Source organism: Zosterops lateralis (assembly GCF_965231275.1).
Source record: "Zosterops lateralis genome assembly, chromosome: 3".
Taxonomy (NCBI): domain Eukaryota; kingdom Metazoa; phylum Chordata; class Aves; order Passeriformes; family Zosteropidae; genus Zosterops; species Zosterops lateralis.
The window spans coordinates 46,135,597-46,148,231 of NC_139764.1; the positions used below are offsets into that span (position 1 = coordinate 46,135,597).

Genomic DNA, 12,635 nt, shown 5'->3' on the forward strand with positions numbered 1-12,635 from the left:
AATCTGAGAGGATAAAACCCAGCTTCAGTTAAATTACTGTGGTGTTTTGGTTACATATGTTAGTAGTTTGTGTGTTTGTTTAATTTTAATTGGATACAAACATAAGCAACCAAGGAGACATGCTTTCCGTTTAGTAGAAGCTTTTTATATTACAAATTTTTCAACTGCCAGGTAATCTGAATGGCAGCCTATTCCAGTATTGCAGTTCTGGTTTGACAAACAAAGGTTAAGCTTCCACATCAAATAAACAGCCTAAAAATTTTTCAAGCACTGGTAAATACAAACAGGCCAATGTTTTTTAGCCGACAACTAGGACATGCAATATCACACTTGGGTCTCTTGAAGCCCTCACATTATCTCCAGGAAGAAAGCATATGACACCGTTCAAAGTTAGCTAAAAATGTAGTGATCTCTTTCACGTAACATGTCAATATGTTGTGAACAGATACTTCCAAATATCAAATTATGTATTGATAGTTCCTCATTGCTCAAGTAGCAATTTTAGATACAGTGACTTTGCTTTTCGCAATGATCATACTTTGATTTCTAATTTGACAGAAAAACATATTTTTAAAATAAAGACAAAAATGATCCCCAAAATGTTAAAAAAAAAACAACCAGAAACCACCACACCTGGAAGAAAGCAAGGAAAAAAGGAAAAAAGTATTTTCGATCAGTTTTTAAAGAAGGATGATCTTTCCTCTAATCAAAAGAAAATGAGAACTTCCATAGAATATTTTGGTTTTACAATTCAGAATTTTCTACTAGAAATCATTCCTTTACAGAAAATTTCTGATCAGGTAATTAGGTTCCTGATAATCCAGGAAATAAATAATAGCTAAATATAATAACAAAGCTGTGTTTCCTGCTGGGAACACAAGAAATCAATGGCACAGTTTGGAACCAAACCCTTATTTCCATGTCCCAACCCAGCTGATCAAGCAATGAACTATTCCTCCTTCATTTCCTCATTTCACTGATTTTATTTGCACTTCATTTTTCATTTAAGATGCTGTAGAAGTGTCCAAATTTAAGATTAGCTTTTGGTAACAGTACAAGAATGTATTTCAATAGTTCTATTTATTTCTTATATATTGAAAAATTCTGTAAGAAAACAGTATGTATTTAACAAACTATTTAGCATTACACCAAGTAAATTTCTCATGGACTCAAGGACATTTTCTATCAATGAACTATCATTATCATTCTCATATTGTTTCCTGGTACCTGCTACAATAAAATGGATAATCAAAGTCCTTGGAGAGTTAGTAAAGTTTTCTAAGATTTTATGTCATTTTAGTATTGAAATTGTACTCATCAGATGGTGCCTCATCACTCCCACTGCAGCAGAAAACACAATCAGATCCAATACTTTTAAAAAACAAACTAGAATTTGAAGATGAGAAAATGGAAATTACCTGGGTCTTCTATTGATAAGTTCTTCGTTAACCACTGAACAATATCTGAGCCTAGGAGCAAAAGAAAAGGCATTTATAGATTAGTAAGTTTTCTCTCACTATTCTTCAGATCCCTGAGGCAATTAATATTGTTCTTCCATGAAAGAGATCTACATTTTTTGATCAGCATGTCCAGAAAAAAAAACCACTGGCCATTCTATTTTAGTTTAGGGTGTTTTTTGGCTTTTTTTAGCAGTGAAACACAGAACTACCTTCTTTAGGCTAAGACTTATAAAAAGTAATAGAAGTGCATTAAGTGTGTTGTAGTAGTCTGCATTTTAAAAATTACACTACTGCAAAATGTACATAGAAAAACACTTTACTAATTTAAGTTTCCCTCTTCCCCCTCTGCTTAAAAATTATTTTACCAGTAAAGGCATATTCAGTTATCTACATGTGGACTACAAGTGTATCAAATTCCACCTCCTGGCTAAGCTCTTGACAAAATTCATTTTTCTCATGGTGCTAAAGTGCTTTCCTTACCACTCCAGTCTCCCTTGCTCTCTATCCCTTCATTTATTGCATATCCTTTTCTTTCTATTTAATTTCCTGCCTTATTTTAAGGTCCCATGCTATTGCCTACCTCCTAACACCTTTGATAGCAGATTTTTTCCTGCCTTTTACACTGAGCATCCTTCCAACCTCACCTCCTAATTCCTAACCCATCTGTTCCTCTTGGGCATGCACTTCTGTCAATGGCACTTCTATCACATGTTGCACTCTATGTCACAAGCTGAAGTCAGCCTTGTTTTTCAAATAGAAAGCTACAGTTGAATTTCACCCACTGTGAACATGATTTGCGAAATAAATTATGAAGCATTGCTGCAGACAAAATTCCCAAACCACATTCATAATGTGAGCAACTTGAAATAAACAAAACTGGCTTAGAGGGAAAATGGTTGAAACACTGAGGTATGTTATATGCATGTTCTTCATGTTTCATGATATACCCAGTTCAGACACGCAATGTAAGAGAGAGAGACATCGTATATTTCCTTATAGAACCAGTATGTAAGTTGCTCATCCATTCCCCACCAAGTATAATGACAAAACTCTTTTATAAACCTTAAATTTAAAACAATATTAAAACAATATTAAACATCTATAACAATATTAAATTGTTATTTACAATTAACAATATTAAAACAATATTAACAATATTAAAAATCTATACATCTTACACAAATGTAAACTAAAACAATAAAATCTCTTGAATGTAGTATAATATATAACATTAGAATGTGGAGTGTATTTGCCCTGTTAATCCTTAGATTCAGATTTCTTCCTGTACTTTACATACTGCACAATTTCCTTTGCTTTTCTTAAGGCAATGAAAACAATATTTTTAAAAGGCATTTCAGAAAAGAAAGAAAATTTACTTCTCCTTCTAGCTTTTATTTTATTACACTCAGTGAATAGCTTTATCATATACTTTAAAAAGTCTCATTGATTATATCATATTTTTCCAGGTATGCATGCATTACAAAGTTGATTACATAGCAGTGAAAATCTAGTAGAGACTTAACAACCATGCCCAGAGTAAAAGTTTTTCATTGCTAAGTTAAATGTCTAAATTTTGAGATATTTTAAACTGCAGTGGAAGAGTTTCTCATAGCATTTACATGGCTTTATCCCTTAAATGAGGCAATTTACCTTTGCATGCTGTTGGAGTATACAAAATGTTTCATAATTTATTTTTTTAAATACAATTTTAACACTTCTTTAAATACATATGAAATACACAAGGTTGACATTGAAGGAAAAAATTAGTTTCATATAAGACGAAACTTCATAAACCTCAATGACCCCATTCCAAGCATAGCTATATTTTTCTGTCAGGTGACTAGAGAAGTTAGTCAGCCCCAAATATTTTTTAAAATCTTCAAAGATCAAAGGCAAAAATTAGAAAAATAAAATTACATTTTGAATACTGATTTTTAACCTTGTCTTTCAAATCTCTCAGGTACCATACAAGAAGAGGTTTTCCAGTCTTTCCAACTTGCCTTCAAACACCTTTTTCCTTTTTGCCTCTTTCAAAAACTTTCTTACAGTGACATGCTGTATCCCTGAGTTCTCAACTCCTGGCCTCACATTTAAGTATACATGGTCTGCACATCAGAAATTTCAACTCCATATGTTCCAATGTCTTTTGGCTTATTATAAATAATACTGGGAAATTGACTTTCTTGAAAATGGCAGCATCTGATTATGAAAGTTCATTGATGCTCTAATCACACTTTACCCTGAAGCCATTGCCCTGGCACATGAAAGCCTGGACAGGAGTTTAAGCCAGCCATTGCATTCAAACACACATTTCAGAACTATGACTTTCATGACAGATAAATAAATATCAACATCAACATTCTCCTTCTAGTGTGAAGGCTACTCAAGTAAAACAAACTTGCAAGTAATTTGTCATATGGTGAGTGAGAAATGCATCAGTTCGTATTTCTTTGGGAGATCTTGGGGCCAACTCTAGTCCTAAAATAAAAAAGATATTAACTTGTAGAGCTTGCTGGGTGATTTTTTTAGCTACTAGTTTTAAGGTCTAATCAACAATATTGTTTCCCTTAATTATTCCTGTGCCCTTTTCTAAGGTTTATTACTTATGCAAATGTGTTTCTAAAAGAAAACCATTACTCTAATTTCTTATCTCAGGAAAGAGAAAAAAAAAAATAAAATAAAAAAAAAAATAAAAAAACAAGGCAGCAAAACAGCTGAAAACAGGAAAATAATACTTCCTATGAATGTAACTTTGAAAAAAATTGGCCAACAAATTCATGAGTTTTCATGCACGACACTTCACATCTACAGGAATTATGATCCAAGACTATAAACTTCATTCTTTGTAAACAAGAACTAATACTTATAGGATGAAAAATCTTTAACCTTCAAAACTAATTCTGTCTTATCACCAGAAATCTAGCAAAAAGACAAGCTAGTCAGACTATATAAATTCCATGGAAGTCACTACACCTTGGTACTGGACTCACCTGAAAAGGAAAATTTCAGAATCCAAATTAGAAAATGTTAGCTGTGTCAGATACTCAGTTTTTGTATATTGTTTTATGTGTGATATCAAAGACCCAGCTATAACATTGTCAAAGCAGATTATGAAGTTCTCCAGTGTCTCCCTGCCTCACTTCCAGCAAGCAGCAAAAAAAGGCAAGTTGCTGTTAGATCTGCAAGGTGCAGAGACTTCAGTCAAATTGCCGATTGAATTTTGAAATCCCACAAAAACCTTCAGTGGTTATGCCAATTTCTAAAGCAAATAAAACTGGAAAAGGAAAAGCACTAATTTTCAATAATATCTTAAAGATAGCAAAAGCAGAAAACATTTGGAAAAGGTAGGCTTTTTAGACGTAGAGCCTGAAACCCAAGAGTGAGATTCCTTAAATGCCAGCACCTATCTCAATAAAGGCAACAAAATTCCTAAGATCTCACTCAAGTCCAGAAAAAAGACAAACTTTAATCATCTTTAAAGAAATAGGCACAAACGTCTATTTTCATATACAAATGAAAAAGACTCAGCCATGTTCTTCGTGAAATGTACTTGCTGAAAAATTTCCACAAGTGATTAATTTTAAATGAAATTGTCCAAAAATAGCAGTTGCTGGAGCTGTCACAGCATCTTAAGAAAATATTTTTGAGGAAAGCATGCTCTCTGAACCCTGAAATACTAATTTCCAAGTCAAAGTCATAAAGGCCAGGGCAATGCTAAGGTTACCTTTCAGAGAAAATCACCTATTTTAAACAAGTCTGTACAGAATACATTTTCAAAAAGTGCTGGTTCTGACCTATAGAAAATTTCACAGGAATTATAAATCAATGCTATGCATAGATGCAATGAGCCACGTAAACCTTGATCTGAGGAAAAAAAGATATGGTAATAGTACTGCAAAAGAAAAGCAAAGTTCAAAATGCTCTTTATTACAAATCAAAAACATACCTAGTGGAAGAAGGGACAGCTGTAAGAAAGTATATTTTATTAATCAGAATCACAAACCAAGAAACTACTGACTACTGAATAACTTGATTCAATGATGTCTTACTTCATAAAGAGAGAGGTTCAACCTTGCAAAGAAAATAGTCTTTTTCTGTTTATATCTTAGTTTAGTAACTAAAGCCTATTCCTATTTTTACTTTCAGACCTCAGAGTATTTGCAGATAATGAAGAGGGAAAGTGAAGCAGGAAGCTCCCCTGTATTGCTGATACCAAGAGTTTTGCTGTTGACAATCAAGGCTTCTGCAATCTGAACGCTCAAAAGCAGCATAACCATCATGATTATGTTTGCCCAGGCAGTTGGGCCTGTTTGGTGCTGAAAGGCAGGAGCAGAACATTCAGGTGTTCCCTCAAGGGAGCCTCATGGTTGGCTGGCTCAGCTTCAGTGCTGCACCACCACCCAGCCATGAGAACATGGAGATTTTTTTTGCAGGGCAGCTCACCATACAGATAACTTAATAAACACGACTAGAAAATATCACTGTCTAAATTGAAGACAAGACTATTACTAAATTAGTAAGGAAACAGTACTGTATTTGCTTTATTTCTCTTTATTTTTTCTATTGAGAGAGGAGGGTATTGGGTCATTTTAACTTCCACTTCAACACCATCACTTTGTGGTGATACATCAGGAAATTAAGTTTAGTCACTGATACAAACTTCAAAATCCTTGATCGTGACTAAAAATAATATAATGTACAATTTCATTTCTCACCACTAATTCAGACATTGGAAACACAGAAAGTGGATTAGATGAGTAGGGAGATAATAAAAGTCAGTAGTCTCTCGGGCTTTCAGCACTAGCTGGTTTTGAACAAAAACTGCTGTCTAATGAAGAAGAGGACTCTGCAAGAAAGACTTTTCTCTGGTGAATAGGACATAAATTATCTGCACTCTTCCTGAAGTTTTCACAATCACGAACCACAGTATATACTGCCACAGTTATATCAGCATGGATATTTCACAATTTCTTTTCTTTATCTGAGAAGAACAGTCTGTGTACAAATTCTTCATGCACATATCTGAAAGAAATCAAGTACTATATAGTTACAGGCAGAAGGGCAGAGTGAAGAAAAACAACAGCTATATTATATTTGGCTTAAAATGGAAAAATACATTATTATCCAGTACCTATACTGGATTATTCAGATTAATTTTTCTCTATGTCTATTACAGCTGAGTAAAGAGAGGCTTTGCATCACTTGATTGCAGTGTCCACAGAAAGGTGAAAGAAGAATGGGTGGGCTCCTCTCTGACACTGGAGTTGCAGAAGTGCCTGAACGATCATATACCCCAGAAATTCTTTCCACCCTCTATTTTTATTTACTAGGTTTTTTTTTTTCTTTCTCTTCTGTATTTTTTTGGATTAATGTAAAATAGATTTATAGAGTTAACTGAGTAGAATTTTTTATCATGAGTGGCAAAAGAGCTGACACTGATAATGTGAATACACTGCTGATTGCACTTACATAATTAACCTTCTGACCTTTACTATTTAAATGGGGTTGACTTTTTAAAAAGAAAAAAACATCATTGATCAGAGTGCAATTTGATTAAGGAAATTATTTACAGCTCAGCTTTGACACTCATTTCTGTCACTTGTTTTTTAAGAATAACTGATGAAAACACATGCAGAAACTTACTCTTTTGATTAATTATAATTGAGGGTGGACCATATATTTGTTTGAGTTATGTTAACAAAGATGTACCCAGGTGCAGATTTAAAAATGCCATCTGAATAATACTAACTGCAGAGACAATATGGCATATTTTAATGAAACTACTCAAGCACAAAAGTAATTGCAGTTTTCTAGTTTTAAAACAACAATCTGAAATACAGTTTTTTCCAAAGTGAAGGTAGAATCAGGAATTTGCAGAAATAAAACCCTCAAATTAATCATCCTACTGCTTTTGAGTTGGATTCTTTCTCAGTTGTAAGCAATCCTCAGAAATACTCAAGGCTAGAAGGGCCGAAAGGACCCATAATTCTGGCTAGCCTGACCTTGCAAAGAACAACATGTTGCTTGATACTGTTATGGCTTTCTGCTTTAGACAGGAAAATTAAGCTACATTCACACTGCGAAAGAGCTGATAAAGAATGCAAAAATCTCTCCCACTTCCATGCCAATATGAAATAAATCAACGGTGCTGAGCAACAAATTTCAGTAATGTAAACCCTGGAGTCACACTCTGTCTCATAACCAAGCTTCAGAGCAGAAATCCGGTTTATAAACACTAAAAGGATAATTAAATACAGCTGTGTATCTGTGCCACTCTTTATTCTAAAAGTGGCAATCCACACAGGTCCCTGTGTCCTCCAGCAAAAGGGATTGTTGCTTCATTCCAGCAATATTTATTTCTGGTTTCCCAAAAGACATCCCCTACTTAAATCTCTTCCACAGCCACAAATGACCATTTTACAAATGAGTCTAGCTGTGCATAATTGGCAATATATTAGTAACCACTGAAGAAACCCCTGTAATCCCAAGGCTCTCATCCCAAGCACTAGAGTTTAGTGTCTTGTTGAAGAACATTGCTCCATGCTAAACATTTGCAAGACAAGAGTGATGCTGTTCAGAAAAATTAAGTTGCATGAAAGCCCTGTACAGCCTGTCCACCGCAAAGGAATTGTTATGTTTTTCTTCAAAATTATGTAAAACCTTGTGATCCTGATGAACGCTAATAGAGCATCAGTGTGCACATGACATGTAAAACCTTAAAAACTTCCTCTATGTAAAAAATATTTATGGGAGGAAAAGCCCATAAAATATGAACACCGGAAAAATGCCCTGAAGAAATTTTATTTATGAGAAATCCTCACCTCCAAAAAAAAAAAAAAAAAAAAAAAAAAAAAAAAAAAAAAAAAAAAAATTTAAAAAAAGAGAAGAAAAACTAAACAAAAACCAATCCACCAAAACCAGATAAAAAACACCACACCTTGTTTTTTACTACTGTATGCTTTCTTCAAGCAAAACTAAAGACTGAGATAAACAAGGAGTCGAGGAGACTTATCAGTGATATACTTCATTTCCTGTTCATCAGAAATCTTAAATAATGCTAAAAGAAGATAACCTAAGTGATTTCCAGCTTTTCTCATCATGATGCCCCTTCTTTTTTTCTCTCAATTAATTCCTCTCTTTAATTTACAAACACCTGCAGACACATTTGGGTACTATTGAGAGAGAAACAGCCAAGAATTCAGCTACTCATCATGTTCTCCATCTACCATTACCTTTGGGAGCCCAAGCTAAATCACATCCTACAAAATAGTTCTGGATCCAAGTGGAGAGCAGGAAGCCTCCAAACACCAAGCATTATGGTGTCCCTGCACTTCCCAGCCACCAGTGTGTACTGTGTAAATCAACAGGCAATGAGGCTGTTCTGCAATACCAACGCTCCACCTTGTAGGTGAGTGCCTAGTCACCAGCTTAAAGAACATTTTTTTCTATCTTTCTCAATGATGACGTAATTTCTTTTTAAAAATAGTGAGGAACTTCACATGGAAGAGAACAGTCTCTACTGTCTGCTAATTACATTCTCTAAATCATGAGGGGCTTAGTCCAAATTTCTGCTCAGAGGCAAGCAGTTTCAGGCCTTTGAACTTGTGTTTCACCTCAGTTTTAAGGCATTCTGGTTGGGGTATTCTGGTTGTGGCCCCTTGTAATTCATTTTACTGGAGCTGTAACTCTTTTATGTTCAATAGCTTGGGAGACGAGAAGAGAAAATAAATTATTTACAACTCTGTAGGAAACCCACGTGGGAAGTTGAGCATCTGGAGTCCCCTCCCTACTGCTGTGCAGTCTGGTTAATGGAAAGTAGAACAGCTCTGGCAAGTGTATCCTGGTGGAGAACATTGCAGTGTATGAATGTAAGAGCAGCCACCCTCAAGAAAAGCTGAGAAGGAAATGGGTATATGACTCCTATGACAAGTTTGACCTCCCATCCCTGAAATAACATATAAAAGGGCAAGAGTAACTTCAGTTTTGTCTAACTATCTTGAACTCTCACTCTGAAAAATTCATCCAAGATTATTTCTGGAAAACTGGCAATGTATTCCTAAGAGAAAAATTCGCTACTTGCCATAAATAGTTCATCTAGCCTTCTTTTTTGTATCTAGTGGATGTTTTACTGTGTCTTGCCAATAACTTTGTATATAGAAAACATATAGATTGATAAGGGTAGGTTCTTTCTCTCATACACATATCAAGTGTTTGCACATTGTATTTTGATAATCTTCACAGCATAGTAGAAGCTGCCTGAGTTTCTCTGCCATAATAAACTCATTTGCTTTCTTATTTTTTACATCAGCAGTTTGAATGTAAAACTAAAAATCTTCTATGTTCAACAAAAAAGCTTTGTGAAACTCTTGACCATGCTTCAAGCAATGATGTAATATTTTCATATTTCCACATTAATATCTCTAAGAAATACAATATTTTCCTAGAGAAATGCTTCTTCTAATTCTTGTCATACTGGCCCCCAAAAGACACCCACACACAGATGGCAATGGAAAGAAGTGAAGAGCAATGCAATTTTTGCTAGACAATTTTAACATTCATGGAGGATTTTCACAAGGGAAAATCCTCAAGTCCTAATTCAGGGCTAATGGGAATAAATATATAAATTATATTAGACTTGATTTGGGATTTTGACTCCAGGAAGAAAGTCAGTGGGGACACAATGACTTGCAGTTTTGAAATTTAACCAGCAACAGTGTTAATGTCCTTCCTTGCAAAGTGTTCCTACACAATAATAGTTAATTTATAAACTTGGTTTAAAAATGGGTTTTTCCACTGTTGCTATTTCAAGGCACTCTTTCAGTGACTCATGCTTTTACTGTTCTCTTCACTTTAGACTCTCAAAACTGATGTCCAAAAAAAACCCCTTTGATCAGGATAGATTTCCTGACTAACCCAATCTATTTAATTTAGTTATTTTGACAAAAAATATACCTTTTAGAGAGATTTAGTGATGCTTAGTACAACAGCACAAAGTGATGCTTTGCAGAAGCTCCTGAGCCACAAGTTTTCCCAAGAATTTGATCATTACCCAGTCATTCTCACACATACAGAAACCACTCCAACAGGAAACTTCTTCTCAACAAGAAAAACCCTACAATACATCAGTTGCACAAAATACTTATCTTTCAGAAATACAATCCAGTGTAGGGAAAAAGGCTATAACAGAAAGTCTGAAAACATGAATTTCATAATAAAATACCAAGAAATGGCAGAACAAAAATACTTTGTTTTGCCAAATTAGTCATTTGGGGGTTTTAGCTCTTTATTCCCATTGTTCCTTAGCCTGAAGCACAGATCAGCTATTTTTCAACTGGTAGTTGTAAATACAAAGTATAAAATACAAGAAAGTTTGCTGAAGCTGAATAGAAACCTTCAACCTTAATCCAAATATTCAAGTGTTACACCAGAAATGTCACTGACTCTGATCAAAACTTTGCTCAAGGCTTCTTTTTTTCTATTTGAAATATGAAATGTTTTAATATTCAATAGACTACAGAAAGTTCAAATGAATATCTGTTCTTGATTAATCTGTGCTGGATGTTTTTATGGTATTTCCTCCAGATCCATGATTATTTTAATGCTGCTATGTCTCAGAGTTTACACTTTAAAGATCTGCTGCAGGGCTACATTTTCAAAAGGGAAAGGAAATTAAGTTGTTGAAATTTTAAATACCTATATTTTTGAGCATTATTCTGACTGAAAACTTAATTCCATTCAACTTTAACAAAATATGGAACTGTTTCAAGACTTCAGTATGCTCAGTTACTTGGCATAACAAAAATCACTTACATTATATAGTATGGAATGAACTGTGTTAGAAATAAAAATTACTTTGCTCCAACTCAATACTTCCACCAAATTCAGTGCATTTTTCATTTGCAGTCTTTCATCACTATTCACAGATTATGAATTAATTTATTCTAAATGTCAATAATTGTGCTACACAACTATCTGAAGCAGATATTACTGGGTCTGTTCTCAAAGATATAAAAATCTCATTGTTCTTCTCATGGTATCTCTTTACATATGCACCTCAAGAGCCCTGACACAATAAAGGTAGAATTTATTAGCTCTTGAGGAAAATTCCCAAATATCCATTGAAATATAAGTTCTAACAATTGAAATTCTCTAACATGATTTATCCATCAATGGAGATTTACCAAAAAATTGAGATAGACATGAACTACTATTTTAATATGCAATCAACAGCTCTTCGGTGGAAAATAAACTTAATCATATCATCCATAATAAGCAATATATTTCTATCTCAAATTGAAAACTGAAGTATGGTATATGCCCAATGACATATACTCATAGACGTGAATATACACGCCAGTCATTTTATATACTATACTCCCATCCATCACTTAGCATCAATGAACTTAGCAAACCAAGCAAAACTTGGAGAAAATAAATCCCTCTACGTTTCAGTTTACCAAGTACATTTCCTTGCTGCTGTGTTTCCCAAGGGACATTCACATCAGCATTTTTAAGATATAAATTGTAGCCCTGTAGCTAGTATTGGCTTTTTCTCTATGACATTTTTATAGGAATTCAGAATCACCTTTCTGCTTTGGCAAGTAATGCGGTACCACATTAACCAAATACATTTTTGAAGCAAAGTACTTTGCTTTCCATCAGTATCAGGCTCTTGGAGCCTGGATGAAGAAACAATCTCTGCAAAAAGCTTCTGTCTTCTCCCATCCCTACCCTCACATTCATTACATTCAGAGCAACCATTTAATAACACTAATCCACGACCTCTTGGGAAGCATTTGAAAGTTTATGTGGAAAAGCTGGAGAGAGTAGATTTCCATCACCCATTATCAAGTAGAAGAATGATAAAAAAGACATTATTCTGAAATATCCTAGGCCACAAGCCCAAGATGTAACCTTTGGTATTTATTTCTACAGTAAAGATAATAGTTCCTCACACTGTGCTGTGGATTTTGAGCACTAGAGAACAGAAAAGTACTTTGAAAAGATCAACCTGTAAGTACTACTGCAATAAATAATAGTGCATATTCTGGAGTTGGAGTCTATTCTTCATGTTATTTTAATGTACATTTCAATGTTTTATTTCTTTAGATGAAAACTGATGATGTCTTACTGTGAACATAGGATAGGTCTTTCATAACTTAGACTTGTGAGTAG

The 12,635-nt window shown here is 34.3% G+C and overlaps 1 protein-coding gene across 5 annotated transcripts in view; it reads right to left on the reverse strand.

The window, feature by feature from the left end:
- The window catches only part of RGS7 (regulator of G protein signaling 7), a 235,474-nt gene that overhangs the window by 82,113 nt on the left and 140,726 nt on the right, over positions 1 to 12,635 (reverse strand). For all 5 annotated transcript variants that reach the window (XM_083857586.1, XM_083857588.1, XM_083857585.1 and 2 more), the window contains exon 4: positions 1,419 to 1,469. In XM_083857586.1, the coding sequence (XP_083713712.1) occupies positions 1,419 to 1,469 (51 nt within the window). The remainder of the gene's footprint in view (positions 1 to 1,418; positions 1,470 to 12,635) is intronic.